Source organism: Ambystoma mexicanum, chromosome 3q (genome assembly GCF_040938575.1).
Source record: "Ambystoma mexicanum isolate Mex_15411 chromosome 3q, UKY_AmexF1_1, whole genome shotgun sequence".
Taxonomy (NCBI): Eukaryota; Metazoa; Chordata; class Amphibia; order Caudata; family Ambystomatidae; genus Ambystoma; species Ambystoma mexicanum.
The window spans coordinates 738,054,647-738,077,119 of NC_090926.1; the positions used below are offsets into that span (position 1 = coordinate 738,054,647).

The 22,473-nt window shown below is 45.2% G+C and overlaps 1 protein-coding gene across 4 annotated transcripts in view; it reads left to right on the forward strand.

The window, feature by feature from the left end:
• RHBDF2 (rhomboid 5 homolog 2) overlaps positions 1–22,473 on the forward strand; it is a 783,795-nt gene that overhangs the window by 675,724 nt on the left and 85,598 nt on the right. For all 4 annotated transcript variants that reach the window (XM_069654677.1, XM_069654675.1, XM_069654676.1 and 1 more), the window contains 4 exons: positions 9,632–9,865; positions 12,070–12,198; positions 12,665–12,798; positions 14,328–14,537. In XM_069654677.1, the coding sequence (XP_069510778.1) occupies positions 9,632–9,865; positions 12,070–12,198; positions 12,665–12,798; positions 14,328–14,537 (707 nt within the window). The remainder of the gene's footprint in view (positions 1–9,631; positions 9,866–12,069; positions 12,199–12,664; positions 12,799–14,327; positions 14,538–22,473) is intronic.

The following is a 22,473-nucleotide window of genomic DNA, read 5'->3' on the forward strand; positions in this document are numbered from 1 at the left end:
AAGGAGCTGCCGGCTGCAAAGAGAGCGAGAGAGGCTCTCAACAGCTCTTGCCGTGGAAGAGCGTGGCTGGGAACTGCCCAAAATAGCAAGCGTTGCTCGCTGGGAAGTCACCGGGAACGCGGAGCAAAGAAGAGACAAAAGAGAAGCCTGGGTGAGCGAATGCTTACTGGTGAGTGCGCAAAAGGGAACAGTTGGACCAGGGTGCTCCGGGGATGGGAAACCGGCATACCTGAATGTTGAAAAAACAGAATCTTGTTATGCATACTATGATACGATATGATATGGTTTTTGTAACGTGCATATACACAAGTGTTTCAAGGTGCGACGAGGCAAGGGAGGGAGAACAGAGGGAAGACGGACAGCGATCCTACTAGGCCAGGTGTCATTCAGATTGCACAAGTGGATGGGATGGGGAAGGGGGAGAAGTGCGGGGGGAAGGGAGAGAGGACAGTGCAGTACATGGGATAAGAAAAAAACAAAAATAAATAAGTAAATGTAAGGCAAATGAGATGATTGTGAATAACGAACAAGCTGCTAAGTATAATAAGTACTATTTAAGAGTGTAATGATCACTATTGAATCTACCAAGTATAATAAGTACTTTTGAAGAGTGTAACAATCAATATTGAATACTGAACTAACTAAAGGATATATATATTGAGTATGTTTTGAATATGGCAACACAGCAAAACAAGTGCTGAATCAATATGAACATTTATGAATCAAGGGAACGTAAGATGAAGTGAAAGCAAAGTGGTGAGAAGGGCCAAAGTCCCACAGAGTGAATTATATGAGACTGCCAAGAGGAATGGCAAATACGTATTCAAGTCAAGATACAAGAGCCCACAGGACTACAGGTTGATAGAGAAAATCTGTGTTGAGCAGAATCTGAAGAATACAGGAGGACAGCAAAGTGCATAGGGTAACCGGTTGCGTGACCTGTGATGGGTGGACCGAGTGGTCCGATAACTGTGGCCAGACAGAGTAACCGTTATTTGAAAAGAGCCAAGGAAAGCAGGGCTATCGGTTGCGTGACCTGTCGTGGGTGGACCGTGCGGTCCGACAACTGCGCCTAGACCGAGTGGCCTACTGAGAATGAAGAAGAAGTTGAACTGATACTATTTTGAGAACCTGTGGAGTTCAACTGCCTTTTATGTTTTGGTCAGCTGAAAGACTCCGCGTCGGAGGCCGCCACCAGGGGTTGCGCCAATGTACACAGCCTTGGCGTAACTCTCCCGGGTTCAGGACCCGCAAAGTGGAACGAGCCCCCACTCTCTCCCTCCTCCCCCGGGCCGCGGACTGACCTGAGTGTGGGCAAAGGTCCGAGGCACTCACAAAAGACAAAACAGTGCAAATCGGCCTGTGGCAACTGTAGAAACAGCCACCGAAGATCCCCAGGGAAAACGAAATTGATCAAGCCCACGCGACTGGTGCACCAAGGAGGGACACACCCGACCGCGAACACAGGCACCCAGGAGAATAGCCTGCAGTGAACGCTGGTGCCCAGGACACAGAATGAAGCGACCCGGGGGCGGTGGGGAGATAGGTCCGGCCCACCCCTTGGCAAAGCCAACGAAAGCACCCATTCGGCAACTAGAGAACGCCTGTGGCCCCTCCCCCTGACCCCCACTGAGTTGAGGGAGTACGGTCGTGGGGAACGGAGGAGCGGGATCGGTGCCCAAGCAAGGGCCATGGGAACACCACCCTTGAGGAAGCGCACCTATGAGAAGGCAGTGCATCCTGTTGCAGTCCGGACCGACCTGTGAGGAGGCAAGTTGCAAGCCCTGGAGGTCTGTGGGCAGCCAAGGAGTGCACTGGGAGGTCTGAGAGCAGCTAAGGAGTCATGGGGAGGTCGGCTGAAGCACTGCATGGGCAGTATCCAGCGGACAACTTATCTTGGGGCTTACAAGGAAGAACTCCCAGCAGCAAATAGCACACAGAGGAGGAGACAAAAAGCATCACTGGGGCATACCACGATGAGGAGAGCCTGGAACCCCATGGTAGATCTGCGGACAGCCAAGCAAAACAGGTAGTTACATGAGCGGCTATGGAACACTTACCAACACCCAGATAGATTGTGTGCCAGTGAGACTCATGAATCTAACATGGACATCTGCCAGTAGCTTCAGTGCATCAGGGAGATCTGCAAAGAGGACGATCAGCATATGGAGACAGGGAGTGATCTTGGGCCCAGATAAAATCTCAGGAAAAGAGAAACTACAGCCTGATGGTGCCAGGTGGGCATGGGACTGCACAGAAGCCCACGGAAAAGAGGACCCATACAACAAAGTAGTGCACAGGGCCAGGCTGGAACCTGAGTTGAGTGGCTCTGGAGCTTCATGAAGGAGAAGAGGGACGGCTCGAGATAGAAGGTGGATCCCTGAGTTTGAGAACGAAAGGAGACATAAGACATAAGACATAAGGAGAGGGAGAGACCCCAGCGCACATAAGGGGACCCTAACCCTCGCCTGCAGCCCTCTGGAGGGAAGGAGACAGTGCATAGACTTGGAGGAGAACCCTGTAAGAAGGACCCAGGAGGGGCTCCAACCCCCTCATAAAGAGAGTGCCCCACAGTGGACTGCCGCAGCAGTAACTCTATCGGGGCAAGGTGCATGAGCAGCCTGAGGAGTGTCCGAACCCCCGGCAACAGGCGGAGCAGAAGACAGCCAAGGAGGAGACAGGGGAGGGTTTGAGGGTGAATAGGCAGCAAACTAGCAGGCCCGAGGAGGGCCCAGACAAGAAACAATGGGGATCTGGGAGGCCAGTTAAACCAGAGGAGGTCCAGCAAAGGTGTGGGCCCCCAGATACATAACTGGGGTGTGTGCCCGCCTCACGGAGATCACCCCCATAACCTCCACCAGTGGAGTGTCCTAGCTGGACGGTGCAGAAAAGAGAAGACAACAGGAGGGGGAGACAGACTGGTGCCTGCCCTATACCAACTGCCCTGTGGGTCCACAGTAGACCCAAGGGAGCAGAGTTGAGGTGAGGGCCCCCAGGACAATTACCTGGGGTGTGTGCCCGCCTCGGGCAAGATCCACATTTCCTAACACCACAAACCCAGAGTGGGTTCTGAGACATCTGAACGACCTTGCACCTTAAATAGGGGTAGGAGGGTGACGATCCCGTCTTGCCACCCACTGTCATCCCCCCCCCCCCACAAGCACCTAAGTGTATCGGACTGCGGGACAGAAAATAACGGCATGGGTCGGTGGCAGTGTGTAGGTCCCTGGAACGAGCGCATGGGGTTCCACTACAGTGCAGGGCAGCAGCAAGGGAAGTGGGGATGAGAAAGCACCCAACGTAATAAACCAGAGACTCAGCCCGCACATGGACTGGAGGGCAAAGCTGGGACACTTTGAATATCGGAACGCAGACTCAGGGAGGGAAACATACAGATCCAAAATGTCAGAGGCGGGCAGCAACGCCATGTCCACCAAGAAAGATATCGCCTCCCTCCTTAAGAGATCACAGGAATGAGAGCAGACATTGGTGGAGAAGTAGACAGAATAAATGTCAGAATCAATAGTATGGACGAGAGGCTACAGGCGCTGGAGAATAACCAGTCCTCCCTCATGACACTGGAAACACAGATGGATAAGAGGCTGAAGTAGCCCAGATGGACGACTTCAAAAACCAGGAGAGAAGGAATAACTTGAGATATTTTGTAATCCCAGAAAAGGAAGGCGAAACAGAGTGCGACCTGAGGAAAACCATCCACAGGGTGGTGAAGGCACTGTTTGGAGATGAGAACGTGGATGAACCCAACCTTGAGAGGGTCCACAGGGCAAGAGCGACCGGGAAGGGCCCACGCTCTGTGCTTGCATGCTTCCCTAACTATCCGGATAGATAAAATATCGTGGAGGAGGTGAGGGGGCTGGGCTCTGTGTCCCTGGGAAACGTGAAGGTGTCGATATACCAAGACCTGTCAGCACTTATGCTGACGAAGAGGCGCCCATGATCCCCTCAACGAAGGGGCTCAATGAGAAGGGGGTGAGATACCGTTGGGGCTTCCCCTTCTCTATCTCAAGGGCTACGACTACAAACTGGTGACCAAAGAGGATATAAGGGTCACAAAGGAGGTATTGGGGGGGGGGGGGGAGACACAGACCGAAAATGGCTGGTGAGGAAAAGAGCCAGGAGGACAGGCGATGGCGCATCAAAGGTCCAAACAGACGTAAGGCCCAGGCTCAAGTAAGTTCAGGAAGATTGGCTCCCCTCCGGCTCGTACCTCCTGAGCCGGCGGGGCATGCCAGGAAGTATAGCGCATAACTTCAATGAAAGAGTCAGCATCTTGGAGAAGGGAACCCTGAGGTTTTTGTGGAACTATTTTGAACTTGAGAGAAGGGGAAGATGAGAGAAAGCCAAAGAGCTGGAAGAAGATCTGAACTTTGCTTTTGAGATCCTGTAGAAGCTCTGAACTTTACTTTTGAGCATTATTTGCCTGCTTACATCCCTACAAATTGCATAGATTTAGTTGGGAGGGCAAGTATAGGTTTTGGACACAGACAGACTTTTCATTTGAACTTACAGACACTGACTATCCTTAGCTTTGTTAGGTAGGGTCATTCCACCTTAGCATAGGGCAAGTTAGGCCTTGCTCCATCCTGATATTTAAAATAAATAAAGCTTTTCTTAGAAAGTTGAATCTGTTGTCTGTGTCTTACTTTGTGATGCCTTCACATTCCTAGACATTTGATTAAACATCCACCCCTCGCCCCCCAACCCCGCCCTTGTGGAACAAGCTCATTAGTCCTGTGCTACGATGGAAAAAAATGGCTTGTCCACCCTGAGGCACTTTCTGGAATAGAGAAACAACCACTAAACTGTTGACATCTCGACCTCTGAGAAGGTTTAGAGACCAGCCCTGTGTTTTCCAGGCCCCTACTTTAAAATACAGCCGGTCTGGAATGATATCTACTTCTCCACCATTAACCAGGATAGGTTGTCAAGACGTTTCCATTTGCCACCTTCCTCAAAAGCCTGCCCACTGCATTTGATTATACTGTTTGCAATTCAGAATCCATTCATGATGACCTACTCCCATCAACTATTCTCACGTATTTTCCCATTAACAATCATGGATGCCATCCGTCAGATGCCCAGTGAATGAGCCTGGTGGTGCCCTCTTGGTCTGCATCAGTTGACCAGCATTTAAATATTTACCAGTCAATTACATGGTCCATATGCTTGTTGGCAGGTTTTGTGATTTTATGTTTCTCTGTCCAGTGTAAAGTTCTGTGGATCAACAGAAAGGGGCGCTGTTAAGACCATTTCACCTCTAGCTACATCAGTACAATTTGTGACCCCCCCTGTGGTTGCCAGCTCCATGTCCGAGTTTCATTGTATTCTTGGGGCACTGTTCAGAGAAGGCAGGTCAGCAAGTGAGAGAACTTCTAATTTCAACTTAACATGTAGAAAAAGTTGTCAAGTGTGTAGTGTGACAAATCAAGAGAATTTGTGCCCTCCCCACCCCAATCCTCACCTGTGAGGATAGGGAGGTGAGCCCACGCTGCAACACCCTCCATAGGGGGTCGAGGCAAGTGGGACCTCGTGAGAGAGACTCCTCCTTGGGGGACAAGGAATCCCGTTCCAGTCTATACCATTATCAAGAAGAAAGGAAACGTGTTCTTTTAAACACAAGTCTCCAATCAACTGAGATGAGTACGTTGAATAGAGAGGACATGCCGAACAATGGAGTAAGAGAAGAACAAATACGCAGGCAGGGAGGCCCTCTTCCAAACACCTGAATGAGGCAGAGCAGAAGCGAGCCACGTAGCCTGCGGCATTCAAGCTTATGCTGAACTGAAAGGGGAGACAACAGAGACACAGTGTATCCCAGATGCACGTAGCAGAGAGGGCTGGAGCCCATAATGAGGTTGTGGCATGATGGCATGAACATGAAGGATACGTGGTAGGCAGGCAGCCCACAAACCACCGGCGATACCATCACGAGAACGAAGCGGGAACCTGACCGGTTACCTGAAGGGACACCGGGATGCCGCGGGAGTGAGAGAGAATCCCAGGAAGAGGACGCCAGCGAGATAACACCAACAAGGAGCGAGAGAGAAGCTCCCAGACAGGCCCCACTTGCCTGGACCCCTAGGGAGGGTGGGGCGGAGTGGGCTCCCCTCCCTAGCCTCACAGGGGAGAATGGGGGGGGCAACGAATTCCCTTGATTCGAAAAAACATAGTTAAAGGAACGTTCTGGATAAGTTCTACTAATACAAACCCATGAAATTCAATGAAAAAACATTTGTTAAAGAGATGTTCTGGTTTTCTATGCATTCATAACTAAGACGAGCACCTGGGACATACAGATGATATCACAAATGTCAGAATTGATGACATCACTGATGACATCACATATCTGGGGTGGCTGTACACCTAAGACATCGATGACATCACTGATGCCATCTCTGGGGCGGTTGTTTTTGTTCAGTGACCGTATTGATTTTAAGGTGAGGGCTTTGTATGTCATGTGATAATACTACATTGAAAGCATGATACACATTCTGTAAAGGTACTGTGCATGTAGAGCTTTACCTTGTGCTACATTCTGAAGTTCTTTTCCCAATGGTTTGCGCCTCGATGTCATAATACACATACATGGAACAAGAAGCAGGTTCCGGGCAGATAATCCATTTCTCAAGAATCTGATATGCTTGGACCTATCATTGTACTAAGCATACCATCTTAAGAATACTTTAGTTCTATGATCGATACTGGATTCATTGTTTCTCTTTATGTATTATTTGATTGCTGTATTCACAACAAAACTTCAGTACAAAGTTTATTTTTCAATAAGCACCTTGTATGTGACATGGAGTAGTTTATTACACGGCTACTGATCACCTTTGATATATTGTGACACTCTAAGCGGTTCATACAGACTTTCCATTTTCATTGTTACACAGTAGTAATATCATAGGTGTCATCAGTGATGTCCTCGATGAAATCATTTGTGGTGTCATCTTTGATGTCCTGGGTGTTAGTCTTAGCAGTGCGTGGCTGTTGTGCTAGTTATGGTTGCATAGCAAACCATAACTGGTGTATTTCAAAAGTTTTCACTGAATTTCATGGGTTTTTATTAGTAGAACTTAACCATAACGTCCCTTCAACTAAAGTTTTTCCCAATTAATTTTCTAGGTTTTTACCAGTGCAACCTAATCGTCCCTTTTTACAACGTTGTTTCACTGAATTTCAATGGTTTTATAAGTGGAAATGTTTCATGATGTTATAGCACCGTATATGCATTGTTAATAATCCCTCTTTTAACATATATGAAAGGACTATAAACCGCCTTTAACAAACATATTTTTTGCAACGCATACTGATGTGTGTTGTTTTCAAGAGTGCATGCCCGGGCTGCAAGTCCTGGTTGAATTGCCTAGGGCATGAGGCTTGACCATGACCCCAGCCCCACCAAACCACCCCCATTATCCACTGCACCTAGTTTGCATCCTGGTCCATTGTCCACTATACCCCGATAACCCCATAATGTGACCAATAGGCCAGTGCTCATGGCTTGCAGCCATGACCAGTGTTCACAATCCATGGGGCATGGGTTTCAGTAGTGACACTGTCCCCAATAAACAAATCAGTGTAGACAACCCCATTGCCGTTCCCAGATTTTTGACCTCCCATTTAAGCCTATCCCGATTTTAAAATGTTTACCACATAGCCTGTCACTGGTGGTCCATTGCCATTCCCAGGTGACCATGGTCAGTGGCCAGATTGTCTGGGGCATGGCCGCCACTGCCATGGCCACAGGCTATGCCTCAGCCTCCAAAGTTATATCACCATTTTTTGTACCTACATTGACACTTTCCAAAAAATAAAAGAGGGACATATTTGCAAAAGCATGATTTCAGGTCCATGATATTTTTTTTGTTTTGTTGAGAATTGTGAAAATGTAGGTACAAAACATTGTTATATAACTTAGCCCCCACTTGCCAAACTCCATTCACAAACATTCAAAGTTGGATCTATAATGTATTTGCAAATATTTGTGCAGATTCATCAAATAGCATCAAAGTTATAAGCCATCTAAGATGCTGGGACCCCTCTCTAATTGTGCCCCCTCTTGATGAAATCCCACCAAAGTTTGTGAAAACATTTAATGTTGAGTCTAAAATCTTTTTGCAATCTTTTGTGCAAATTCGCCAAACAGCACCAAATGTATAAAGCCATTCATTTTGGGGCCCCCGCTCTAATTTTGCCCTCTTGGCGGAACGGCACAAGGTTTGCAAATACATTCAAAGGTAGGTCTAATAGTATATCACACAATTTGATGCAGTGTCATTGAATGGTGCCAAAGTTATAAGCCATCCAAAAACTGCTCTTCACCAATCCTTTAATGCAGAAATATGCATGGATGTCCATAAAAGTATGTCAAGTTGGCAAACATCACAGGAATGTTCCCAAACATGAGACGAAAAACACTTGATTGTTGGCTTTTTTATGGCCATATCCCATCCCATCCTCATCACCCCTCACCTCCCAAGAGACAGTTTCACTTGTTTGACAAGTGCAATGTTGTTTTTTTAATATGTTTTTACCACGGTGTCTGCGGACTACTGGCGCAGTTCGCGATTCCAACATGACTTCCCTTTCAAAGGTTTTGACGCACCTCATGTTTTTAATTGACCAATCTTTGGTTGGCGTACAATGTCTGCAAACGTTATGCAGCTCTCTGATTGGTCCAGAGGTGTTCGCAGACACTGAATCAGGAACTGAGTCTGCACACCAGACGCAGATCTCTCACATTTTTGTTACTTAAATTTTGGGCATTTAAAAAAAAATCTACTGGACGAATTAACACCAAATTTGCAAAAGCGCTCTTCCGGGACCTGGTGGCCACAACTCGCTCAAGATAGGTGGAAATCAGTCCAGTGGTTTGGGCTGTAGGCGCAAGCAACGCATTTTCCCATTCATGTCTATACAGATTTCAAATGTTAATTGGACCCCCCCCTTATAAGTCTATCCCCCCCTTGACAAAACAACACGAAACTTTGCAAAATAATTCAGAGGTGGCCATATACTTTCTTTACAAAGTTTCTTTGCAAATGTTTTTTTTTAAAGGAGGTTTATAGTACTTTAATATATGTTAAAAAAGGAATTATGAATAACTCATATACAGTGCTGTAACACCATGAAACATTTCCACTTCCAAAAACCTATGAAATTCAATGAAAAACTTTGTTCAAGGGACGTTATGGTTAAGTTGCACTAATAAAAACAGTTTTAATTTCACACATGATCATTCCTCTTTTCACCGGCCCTTTCCTTTGGTTCTCTCTTTTCCTTCTGCGTCCATTCTGCTGTTCCTTTATCTAGGCAGATCCAAAAATTCTCTCTGTATTTAGAAGTGTAGCCCCTTTGTCATTAAAAGCATTAGTATACAGTGGGTAGTATGTTTAGTGGTGGTTTCTGCTGATGCCCAGGCCTCACACTAGTCTAGGGATAAAGCAACATTCCTCAGTCAGCCCCTCCTTCAGATTGAATCAATGATAATCCGATATATGGAATGACACTTGTCCTGCCAATGATTTTGCAGTATGTGATGGTCTTTGTAATACAATGTGATTGCAATTTTCTTAGCATTCATGTTTTGTCAATTTCCTTTTGCAAGATTGTGGATCCCTTGGCGAGAGGTCGAGCGTTCCGGCATCCGGACGAAGTTGATCACCCACGGACGCCTCACACCGCTCTTTACACACCCCGTTCTGGTCTTCCCCCTGTGACCCCTGGGGTCATGTCTCTAACCTCCTTTAACAGCGTCCGATCTGGATACACCCGGCTTCCTCGGCGAAAGAGGGAGTCTGTGGCACACATGAGTTTCCGAGCAGCTGCCGCCATCATTAAGGTGAGTCCTGTTCCCAAAATGTCTTTTCTGTCCCAGATGTGCTGCTTCATACCCCTCCCCATTGCCGGTTTGTTGTGTGGAACTTTGATGACAAGCCATACCTGTGTCCCGTATTTGGTTGTGGAGAAAGAGAAGTTTGAGACGGAAGAGATTGGAAGGTGGAAGAGAATAGCCTCACTCAAGACCCATGCACCTTTCAGACTAGCTAAGGTCTAAAACCTCCAGTGATTAGGAATGTAGATTTACTGAAACGTGGTCCCTTCTAAGGCATTATTTCCACCTTCTGTGTTTGTCTGTGTGATAAGCAACAACTAATATAAACCACATGACTTGAAAAATATATAGATGTGAAAATGTAGACATGTAGCTCCACTTGGTTTAGGATAATATATTGTTATGGTATGTGCAATTACATAATGCTAAAACTCAACTAGATTTACTAAGCACTTTGTGAATCTGGACCTTCAGAGCCTGATTTAAAAGCGTGGTGTTGATAGAGCATGTGGGTGCTTCATAGTAGCTTAAAGAGATTATGGGGTTCGTTGGGGTTTGTATGACGGGAGCTGAGGCCAAGTGCCAGCAATCGCCTCCCTGACGAGGAGTTGGATAATCCAGGGTTTTAAAGGATAGTCTTCATTTTTCAGCATAGTTGGACTTCTTGATCAGAGGAGGTAGATAGTGTTCTGCTGTACGGTGGGATGTCTGCAAATGGCGGTGTGAGGGCTAGTCCTGCTTGAACGGAGTCGATGCAAGTGGCAGAGCAGTGTGGGAGTGCTGAAAGTCGCTGACATTGGGTTTAGTTAGCGCAGTATGGGGTTCTTGGTACCTAATGTGAATGTTTAGATTGATAAATAGTATATTCAATATAAAATCCAGCACATAACCTCCTCTTAGTCGGGGGGATAGACTTTGCTTGTTGTTGTAATCACCTTCTGTTTGATGCAGCGAGCAGACCTCTTTTATGGATCTACATCAGAAAGGGTCTTTTATTATGGGTTCTGCTTCCTTCGCTTTAGGTGGAATCACTTGGTCAACTCCTGTTGACTGCTGTGCATTGAGACAGCTGGGTGGTAATTGGCTGGGATACGATATACAGAGGCTTTTTAAAAATGTCAACTGCAGCATCTGCCCAGGCCATAGCAGTATAAAATGAAAATGGCAATCCTTGCTTTCCCCAGTTCTGACTATGTATATTGGCATGTATTCATTGAATTGGATGTGCTACTTCAGGCCAAAATGAAGTCTAACATGTACATTTTGGCAACTATCCAGTTTGTTGGTTTGGGCTTTGCTTATGGAGCACTGTGTGATTAAGGCCATTGCCCTATGGTGGGGGGGTGAGGGGGGAGAATTTAATCTTTCATTTTATTTATGATATTCCTAAGGGCCCAATTTGGTTTTCATGTGTCTTTCAGCCAAAAGTCATGGAAGTTTAGTTTTAAAGCAATAGATTCAGGGAATCCATGATAACTTTAGACCAATGGAAAATGTTCCAAATCTACATAAACTTCTAGGCACTCGGAGTACACCATCTCATTGCCCACCAACACTTTTTTCATAAAGGATCTCCCCGCGGCGTGAGGCAGATGTATCATGTCATAGAAGTCCATTCCCTCCAGGGTTGGTGGGGTGAAGGGGAAGCAGGATTTATTTCTGATTTCTCTTTCTCCTTCCTCTTTTGCTTCTCTTCCTAGAAGAGCCACGTTAACGCACTCTGGTGTGGCCCCAATGAGCTCCCCATTCACGTTCTCATCCGTTCTGGCACATAAAGTAAAGAGTGAAAACATTTGATTTTCCAGATAATTCACTTTTTATTCTGTTGGAAGAAACTTTAGGAATGGGTTAGATGTTCCTACTCCAAATATCTGGGTCCCGACGTTTTAAATTGTTTCTTGGAGATATGGGGCATTTTGTCAATGACGTAGCATGGAAGTGTGACCACATGTGACAAGATCATTGGGATCCTTCGGTTGTAGCTTGGGACTTTTTAAGGGAAGGTTTGCAAACTGCAAGCAGTACCATCTTTCCACCTCCTACTGCCAGAAGCATTGCTGAGATTGTTGGTGGTACACGTTTACCACCACTCCTCTTCCCCCTCCCTCCATACTGTGGCCGTAACATTTCCCACCTTCTCAATGCTTCTGAAGGATTTTCTATTTCAATGCTTCTGTTTTGTAGTTATAATTAATATTTCTCTCCCTCAGGGGCGGCCGGTGCTGGAAACCCCACATTCCAAGCGCATGCTTCAGAAGAGAAGCTTTGTGTACCCCAGCTTTATCGACGAAGACACAGTGGATGCAGCAGAAACATTGGACTCCTCGTTCTTCAGTAAGGCAAGCAAGGTTCCATGGTGACTTTTCTCTGGTAGACACCTTTGCAGACACCTCTTGTTGCAGGTGTCACACATAGGGGTGGGAGATGCATGTTTTCTGACCTGGTCTACTAGGTCCTTTCAGGGAAGAGTGAATGTGTTCACTTTGGTTGGCATTAAGGAAGGGGGTTGCCCTATTGAGCTGATTTTCTTTTTTTGTTTTGCCTTTTTGAGGTGCTTCGAGAAACTGCAGCACTGTTTGTGAGGTGCACGTACACAGACATGTGTGCAGACATGGGGTTACGTCTTATTACATATACGCTTATACACACTATCTATCCGAGTGTGGTTTGAACTGGCAAAGTGCTGTTAAAAGCCTCAATGGACATTACCGGACATAGTGATGTGTACACTTACACGCAGACCTTGCCCCTTCACCAGTTTGACCCTGTGCTTCATTTCCCTTCCCTCGCCTGCTTCCACCACAGACGGAAATGCCTGATGAGATGTACTCCATGCCAGATGATGTCTTTGAGTCTCCGCCCCTCTCAGCCGCCTATTTCCGAACTCACCTCCATCACATTGATGATGGGGCCCCTCGCGATGCACACTCTGCTTTCAGGTGAGCGCTGGTGCGATATGGAAATTATAGTGTCCGGATGATAACTTGCTTGTTCAGAGACTCTTTGCCGAAACTAACTACTTAGTTGTACCAGTGGCTTTAGTAGAGCCAATCATCCTTGCTCCTTGGAACTGAATCACTTGCATCCAGATCTGGCCTGGATTACATTAAAGCAATTACTAGGACCTAGAATAAAATCCTAGTTTAGGCAACACAGAAGAATGCATGGCTCATCCTACCAAACACCCTCCCCTGCTTTTATAATATATATTTTACCTTATGGTTTTTCCTTTGGTGTGGCTTTTCTGTTTGTCCCAATGCCTACATATTGTATTGTATTTATTGCAACCTTCACACCTTTCTATACCTCCCTCTATGAATTTGAATTTGCCACTCAGAGGATGTCCTCTGTCCGATGCATACACACTTGGGCTTGTTTAAACCCTTCATTGATTTGATCGTTGGTCTCTTGTCTCTGAACTGTGTTTTTAATCTGTTATCCTCAAGGGAATGTGACATTGTGGACAGCACTCAAGATCTGGTCTCCAATAATTGACCCAATATTGCAGATAGGGCTTGCAGAACTGAAAACAGTACATTTAGGTGTGGACTTATTTCTGTAGGCTTTTCTCTAGATGTGGCCCCAGAGCTGAGCCCATTATTCCAGGTATGGTCTCTAGCAAAGGACTATTGGGCCGATGTGGCCTGCAGAACTGGATGCACTACTCCAGACGAGGATTCACCAGTAGTGTGAAAAGTGGCAATATAGCGTACCATATTTGTGCTAGTTACATGTCCAAATGCATCTTGATGACCCTTTTGCCTCCTGACTCTGAGCCCAATCGTGGTACTGTGTGGACTCCTAAGTGTGACCTATCCAAGAGGCCATATATAGTGGTACTTTCCAATTTGAACCTAGCTATGAAATGTGAAACAGGCCAAGTTCTTTTATTCATCCTTTTCTTTCATATTTTGATTGCACCCCCAACCATGATAACCATTAATTTCCTTACCATTGTCTGACTAGTCGTAACCCCTTGCTTGCTTCTCACTTTTCCTGTTTTTCAAGCATGCTTTTCTCTGACCGAGTCCTACATGCTTTCTTCCTTGCCACTTATCACCCTCTAACTGCCTCTCATTTGGCATGTTTGTACCTCTCGCCTTTGCCTTGTGTGCCCATGTTTAGTTCCCCCTTCTGTCTCCTTAGCCATACACTGGGCCTTGTGTGGCTCCTTGTTGTGCACCATGTGCCATACTGCCTTTTCCCATGCTCCACCGTTGCCCCCTTTGCATGCTTCCGCTTCATTTGCCTCTTCTTGTCTATTTGTTTTATCTGCCCCTTCTTTTGCTTCCCTGCCATGCCCCCAATTATCCCCCTTCCTTTCTCTTTGCTTCCAACCCCGCTTAATACCACTTCTGCTCTTTCCACTCATTTCCCAGAATGCCCCACTTTTTGTTCTACTCCCCTTATCCACCCTGTCCCCCTCAATGGTTGCATGTGGAATAAACATTTTTCCTTCTTTCCCTAGTAAAGACCAGGTTAAAAGCCCACTGTCTGCAGCTCCTACAGTGGGCCCCAAAAGAGGAAAACGGATCGCCTCCCAGGTGAAGCACTTTGCTTTTGACCGGAAGAGGCGCTACTATGGTCTGGGAATGGTGGGGAACTGGTTGAATCGCACATACCGGCGCAGCATCAGCAGCGTGGTCCAAAGCCAACTAGAGCACATAGACAGTCACAGGTGAGGACGCTGTCTGACACACGTGAGAATCTAGACCAATGGACAGGGGCGTTACTATAAACATCAAAGATTTAGATGGATGCAGAGTGTGAAGTGTGAGGATGCATGGGTGTTCTTTTAGGGGGGGGCAAGGGTGTTTGTCCCCCCAACTTTCGTGGCACACTTCTTTCTCCCTCTCATTTGGCAGGAGCCATGTGAAGTATGCAGAAATTAGATAACTTTAAGACTGCTTGGCTCCAACTGTATTTATTAAGTGGATCCTTACAGATGCCCCTCTTCAGTGCTAGGCTGGAACTGCCAGTTTTTCACAGAGGACCCGAATATATACACATGACACATTCCATTACATCAAAATAGGCTTGCCTGAGCAGTAGCTGAGAAATGGAAAGTAAATAAACATGTTTGAAAGATAAAGCTGTCAAGAGTAAACATGTTGACAAGGAGGATGTAGGCTTGGTACATGTAATGAATGGGAAACATGTTGATGGAGAAACACTTGGCCTGCATCCATTTTATATATTTTTATATATTTATATATATATATATATATATATATATATATACGGTCGTACGGATATACTATTGGTGAAATGGGCACACTCGCCACCCTTGTCAACCTGGAAAAAGGAGGACAAATGGAAGAAAATGAAGACCCTGTAGACCTTGAGGGGTTAGGAATAAGTACTGAATGGCCCTCCACCAGCAAATTGAAGTGTAAATCCAAATTTAACCCATTGGGAATCCCTAACCGTCATATTGATGCCTTTCAAAATGTAGTAATAGATGATTTAAAAAGCATGAGAAGAACTTGCAAATTCCAACAAAAAAGCAATTTGTCTGTGAAACATAAAGTGCTCATGGAACTAAGCAGACTGCCAAATTGCATCATCAACCCAGCTGATAAGGGCTGTAACATCATGATGAATAAGCAGGACTACATAAGAGAGGCATATAAACAACTACATGACACAAAATGTTATGAAAAACTAAACACAAATCCAATTATATATCTGGAAACAAAAGTAGAGGCTTTCTTGACTGAATGGGAGAAAGCAGGGATCCTTGCCAAAGACATGGTTGAGGTTTTGTACACCAAACATTCTACAACACCCACTATCTATTTCCTCCCTAAAATTCATTAAAATCCCACTAAACCTCCCAGTGTAGTTCATGCCAGCAGAGGACCGGCAGTCTGACGCGCAAGGCTGGACTGGGAACTAAAAAAGGCCCTGGAAATAATTACTGGGGACCAAAAGAGGCCCTGGAAATAAAGTTGAAAGTGGCCCCACATGACACATTTTCAGCAAGCCCAATGCTTTTCCTATGAGAAAATGTGAAAATACCACAGAAATGAGGCCCAGGGTGCAGAGGCCCACCGGGAAATCTCCAGAGTTCCCTATAGGCCAGTCCACCCCTGCTGACGCGTTTCGCACTAACGTGTGGCTTGCTCACAGTAACTCCACCATTCCCCAAAACGAGATTTAAAACACCCACATAGTCAAAACCAACAAGGTGACTTCCACTTTTACCAAACCAGTGCAGCCATTTTGCCTTGGGCACAACGATTTTTTTCTATAAAGGACACGATCATTGTATACACAAATGTATCCTTAACTTATGCAAATGTAACCATATTTATAAAGTGCATCATGCGTGTTGCCTAGTGCGTAGCACATTAGTATCCAAGTCATAACAAATTAGTATTTTGGTTTTATCTTTTAGACATTCCGTGACACATGGATGATACTGCACGGTGAATCCAAAATATATTACATAACAGGCAGATTGCAAAATGTTCGGGTCCTTCATAAAACATTCTTTCCCCCCAACATTTAAAGTGCGTGGTACATGGCCTATTAGGGTTTTCATTCTTTGACCTTTGATGATACATGATGGTGCATGATACGTTCCAACTATATTGGTGTTCAAATGTAGTGCCTTCCATTGGGATCCTTCATATGGCTTCTTTATAAACATCAAAAATGTATAGTGCACATGCATAATAGTATTAGAGCTGTACTAGGCAAGTAAAGTGCATGCTATCAGGTGCATAATGTGCATTACATTAAGACATATTGGTAAAACAGTACTCCAATTTACTAATCAAGTAGAGTACCTTACGTTAGGATCCTTCATACATCATCTTTACAAGCAAATAAAGTGCATAGTGCAAATGCACACTTTCTTTTGCACATCATACCTCTCTTTCATACATTTATTCTTGTAGTCTATATTGTCCCTCCATTTATTTTCCTCTTTTCCTCCCACTCTACAAATGTTGATCTGCCTAGCCAAGCTGGACAGATTCCAGTGAATGTTTTTCTTCTTCCGAGTACTTCAAATGGCACCAACCCTGTGGTGGCGCGTGGAGATAGTCTGTAAGCATTTACTCTTTTCTCCACTTCTTCCTTCCACATTTTACCTTTTCACTCACTCATACATATACCCTCCATGATAGTGACATTAAATCTCTCAACCATGCCATTGGTTTTAGGATCCATGGTGAATAACAACTTTATTTGCTAAAAACATCTTCATTATACGGGAAGTGAACTGTACTCCATTATCAGTAAGTAGTTTCTTAGGGAAACCTTCTCATTGGAACACTCGATCCAAATAAGAAACCACTGCCCTTGAGTCAGCTTCGTTGACAATGTCCACCTCTGCCCACTTGGAATATATATCCATGAGGCCAATAATATATGTTCTCACTCGGTCCTAAAATGTCCATCGCCATGAATTCCCAATGCATTATTGGAAATTCTATTGGTCTCAAGGGCTGTACGCTGCACTTATGCAATTTATCAGAATCTTTACACACAGAGCACTCATGTATTGCTTTCTCAACGTCACTGTTGAGGTTGGGCCACCAATAGTCAGCACTTAGGTGTCCTTTTGTCTTAGATATGCCTAAGATATGCCTATGCATGCCCTAGTTCAACCAATTTGCCTCTTAACATCTTTTGGAGGAACAATGCAACCAGACCTAAACAAGTGATCTCCCTCCACACTGAGGTCATCCCTGACCCTATAGAACACTTCAAGGCCATCTTCAGGACTCAACCCAATCTTTGAGTACAAACTCTTTCACAGTAAATTCATTGACTATCTTTAATTTCAGCTTCCTTCCAGTCACTCTCAGCAATAGAAGATTCACAGGTCCAAAAGATTTCTCCTTCAAATTGAGTCTCAGTGCTGTAATCCTTAACACATTCTATGCTAGTACAAATGTTCCTGGAAAGAAAATCTGCTACAATGTTCTATTTACCACTGATGTGTGGCTCAACAAAACGATGTCCTTGTAATGCAGTAGCCCACCTCATTATTATGCGGGATACACCATCTAAGCCTTTGGAGTTAAAGATACTCACAAGTGGCTTGTGATCAGTAATAATTGTCAAGCTCCTTCCCCACAAAAATGCTTCAAATGTGTTATGGACCAAAGTACGCATAAGGCTTCTTCCTCTATTAGAGAGTACTTTTCCTGGGGACCTTTCAAACATCGGGATGCAGAAACAGTTTTTTTCATATCCATTCTTTCTCTGCAGTAATACAGCACCCAGGCCACTACTTGCATCAGTCCTCACAAATGTATCACAAGTGGTATCAAAGTTGCTTATTATGGGTGCATTGACAATGCACCCCTTGATCAATTCAAACTCTTGACATGTTGCTGACCAACTGAAAGGAACATCTTTCTTGCACAATTTCCTGATATTCCTACACTTGTCTGCAAACCCCTCTATAAATGTGGCGTACAACTGCACTAAACACCCCAAAAAGATGGCACACATTGTCTATCCTTGGGGGGGGGGGGGGGTTTACCCCTATGGTAGCATTCACTAGGTTCTCCTTTAGTAGTACTCCTTGTGCATTAGGTTTGTGCCCTAGAATCTCAATCTCTGACACACGAAATCTGCATTTATTCTTTTTCGATGTTATGCCCATTCTACTCATTATTTCCAACACTTCCACCATCCTATGATCATGCTCAGTTACTGAAGTCTCCATAACCAAAATGTTGTCCTGAAAGAACCAAATGCCTTTAACATGTTTACCAGTTTATGCATTATGCATTGAAAAAATGCAACTGCTGAGACTAAGCCGAACAGCCTGTGTTGTGAATGTGGTTAGGTTCCTTGATAAGGGATGTAACACAATCTGGTGGTAGGCTAAAGGAGGGGTGCTGAACACCCTGGCACCCACCGTCATGCCTACCATCTCCCCAATATTGGCTAGGGGAAACATATCCACTACTACACACTTAAGTGCTCTCAAGTCTACAAATAGCCTGACACATCCATTGGCCTCGCAAACAACTACAACTGGGGAAAACCCATTCAGAGGCTTCCACTTCTTCAATAATGTCTTGTGAAGGCTACCATCCTCCCTTGCATGTTCTATTCCATAGACCAAATAATGGACACACTCCGCTAGCGAATAAGACCAGGAGATGGATTAAAAGTAAAACAAAATTTTATATAAAGTAAGTTGTGCACGCAGAGAACTCTGCTGCCCAGAGAGCGCTCTCCCAACAATTACAAGGGAAGCACATTATAGCACAAAACACATCACTAATGACACGTGGTTATAGGTACACAATTCTACAATGCAATTGGAAGAACGAACTGATACAGTATGGATTCATACAGAGTGATTGTGTTAGATTGGCTGCTGCTCGTGTGTCAGTCTGGTAGCACGTGGATCAGCTGGGCTCATCTCTGCGGTGGTCAATTCGGCGGCGCACTGTGTTCCCTGACTGTCTAGTCTAAAACAATTGGAACTTATGACACAAGACAAATGGCAACCATAAAAGTTTGGCATTAATGTGTGTAGATTTAAAGCTCCCAAGCAAATATATCAACATTTGAACCCTTGTACTCAGGTGGCCATAAAGTACAGGGCCCCTGAACCAAGTGCCTGCCCTGTAGGTTTTTGATCTGCCTGATCCTGCATGACACTAGTGGACATGTGTTTAGGTTTGAGGAGAATATATTGGCACATAGGATTAGGGCTCTGGTGGGTGTTCCATCTGGTCACTAAAAGGGGGTCAGATTTGTATCTATATGAAAGGGTGGAAGGCCGTGGGCTGCGTGGACGGTGGCCTGGTGGGGAAGGGGTCGAGATAGCACAGGCAGTTTAGTGGAGATGGATGGGCACACGGGCTGGGGCCTGTTCCGGTCACACACAGGGCAGTGAGCTCAACTGGAGAGAAAGGATACTGAGTATTTGCAACAATACATGGCTGAACTTCATGGGAGCAGGGCTTGTGCGGAGCTTGCAGGGGTCAGAGCTGTCTGTGCGAGTTACTGGGCATGGGAGAGGCAGCATTTAGAGATCATTCGGGCCTAGAAAAAGATGGCATTCGGTGTCGCACTAAATTGAGTCTCCTTGTTCTGCCAAAGGGCTGGTTATTTGTTTGCTTGTTTTGCTAGTATTTAGCATGGAGCATTCAAAGAAGCAGTGGGGACGTCTCCCCCCTTTGGGACACATGGGTTCCATTTTGCAGGGGAATGTCGAACGGGGCGGGTTAGACCACCTCTCTCCCAACATTCCCCCCTTTGTTACTCCTAAAGTAACAAATACCCTTTCCCAGTGTTCTCCCACCCCACAGCCCTCCATTCTGCTTCTTCCCAGGCATGAGTTCCCTTTATGGGCATCCAAGCTCTAAACACATTTCTTAGACTTTCCCCACACTGGGCATATTGCTCAGGTGTACAGGTCATATAAATACAACCCCCATCCCCGTTCAAGACCACCCATACCTCCCTGTAATATTCTGTGTCTTGGGGCTGTTTGATGATGGTGTGGTAGTAGTCTACTTCATCCCCTATGTGGTATAAGGCCACCATGCAATATTTAGGTACATCATTTTCCTTAGTTTGCAACTGTGCATCTTTAGAACCAGGGGGCACTTTCTTGTCATCCCCATGTTTAGTACTGATGGTGACCATCATTCTTGCACCATGGGGAACAGAGTCAGTGCAGCATCGCAGCCCTAACTGGTACACACAGAAAATGAGTAAAAGGAACACAATGATTGGAATCAGCGTCTTCATTGCAGTTGCAAGCCATGATGGCACCCAGTCGAATGCTATGGTGAACCAGTCTGAGGGCTGCACACTGCCCTCCTTCTTCATGTGTACTAGTTATTGCACCGTAGCAATCACGTACGAAGTGTCCTGTTATCAGCATCTGAAGAATGTACGAAAGTGCAACATGCACTCCTGATCTTTTGCCAAACCCCGCCCTCCATTGCAGTAAGGCGGTCGAGGAAATATCTGTTCTGCATAGTCCTCAGCCGCAAGGGCCCTTAGTTCTACCTTGATGACGTTGAACCCATCTTCAGCATCATTTGCCAATTGAATCAGCTCCCACCTGACAATCTGGAGCCATTTGGCATTTGTTCTTGTCTGGATACTGGGTATCAGTGATGTAAAAAATGTTTCTGCAGAATTTAAAAGTTTGTTTTCATCTGGCATCTGTGCGAGGAGGTCAGATGATTCTTTTGAGATGTAGTTAGAGTGTCTCTTTCGGAACAGACGGTCATGTCGTTCGTGCTCAAAATAATCCTGGGATGCTCGGGACAGGTTTCAGTGCTACAGATTAATTCTAAAATCAAAGGAGCATAGTGTAAGAGTATGAGGATAACCTATATTCATTGCACCAAAATACCAGGTGCAGTAAAAGGAGCCTTGTACGATGGATTACATCACTGAGGAAGTGACATTACATGACCTGTGACCCTGGTGGACTCGCTTGAAGAGACATATACTTGTGTGTGTGTTCAAACTACACAAGTGAAATGTATACAACTAGCTGTTCCATGCGTAACATATGCCTTCTAGCAGATCTTAAAGGTCATTATCAGTCGGTAATTCATAGGGTCACTTCTGTCCCCCTTCTTAAATATATATCGGAATTACCACTGATCGCTTCCAGGAAGGGGGCGTAGGTACCTGTGACTTATTAATGGTCATTGTAAAGGGTAAACATTTAGAAAACTGTCTTGTTTTGAATTTGAAAGGCATATTTGTATCAGATGAAATGAGGTATGCACGGAATAAGAACGGTATCTAAGTTTAATCTATCGGTTACACAGTCCTCTATGATGTGTCTTTGTGGATGTGTAATCGTCTACCTTGTTCCATTGCATAGTCCCTGTGATGGCATAAGATTGCGTAGTAGCATAATTACAGCACTGCCTTTAAGTTTTTCGCTTGTGAGGAGGCATTCATCCTACAGTGTTTCGCTCTTTAGAGACAGAAGCATTGAGCCAGTAATTAACTGTTCATTGACACTGGAACAGCTGTGCCCTGTGTGAAGAGAATTGGGGGTGGAAAGAAGTAACTTGAAATTATTTGGGATGTTTGCGATAGTGGATTCAGAATTTTTGCAATAGTGAAAGGTGAATGTGACCACTTAGAACCATGCTCATTATGTTTGTTGGAACTATAGCTGTTGTTGAAGTGGAAGGGCACACAGAGGTGCACTTTGTGAGCCAGATTGCAGAGGGCAACCTAATACTGATATTGCATCAGCTGAATACAGAAACATACCTAAGCGTTTTATATGTATATATATTTCTGAGGTTTGTGGAATCTGCTCAGATCATATGCTGTGTGCTCCAGAGGGCCTGGTTAAAGAGAGGGAATCCAAGAAAAAGTCTTCTAAGACCCTTCATAGGGATAAGTCACAGGAGGATAGGTACCCTCATAAGAGTAAGCAACCTCAATTACAGGATTCACTGTCTTCCACCCCGAAAAAGAAGGCTCCTTCTCCTACTATACTCCCTCCCACACCTGAAGATTTGGGCCTCCCTTATCAACCATTGGTCATTCCTAGCTCTGACCAATGGTCGGCTGAGGATATTGATAGGGTCATGAGGAGAATGTCCTTCATGGCAAACCTTTATGAAAAAGACCCTGTCTACTTC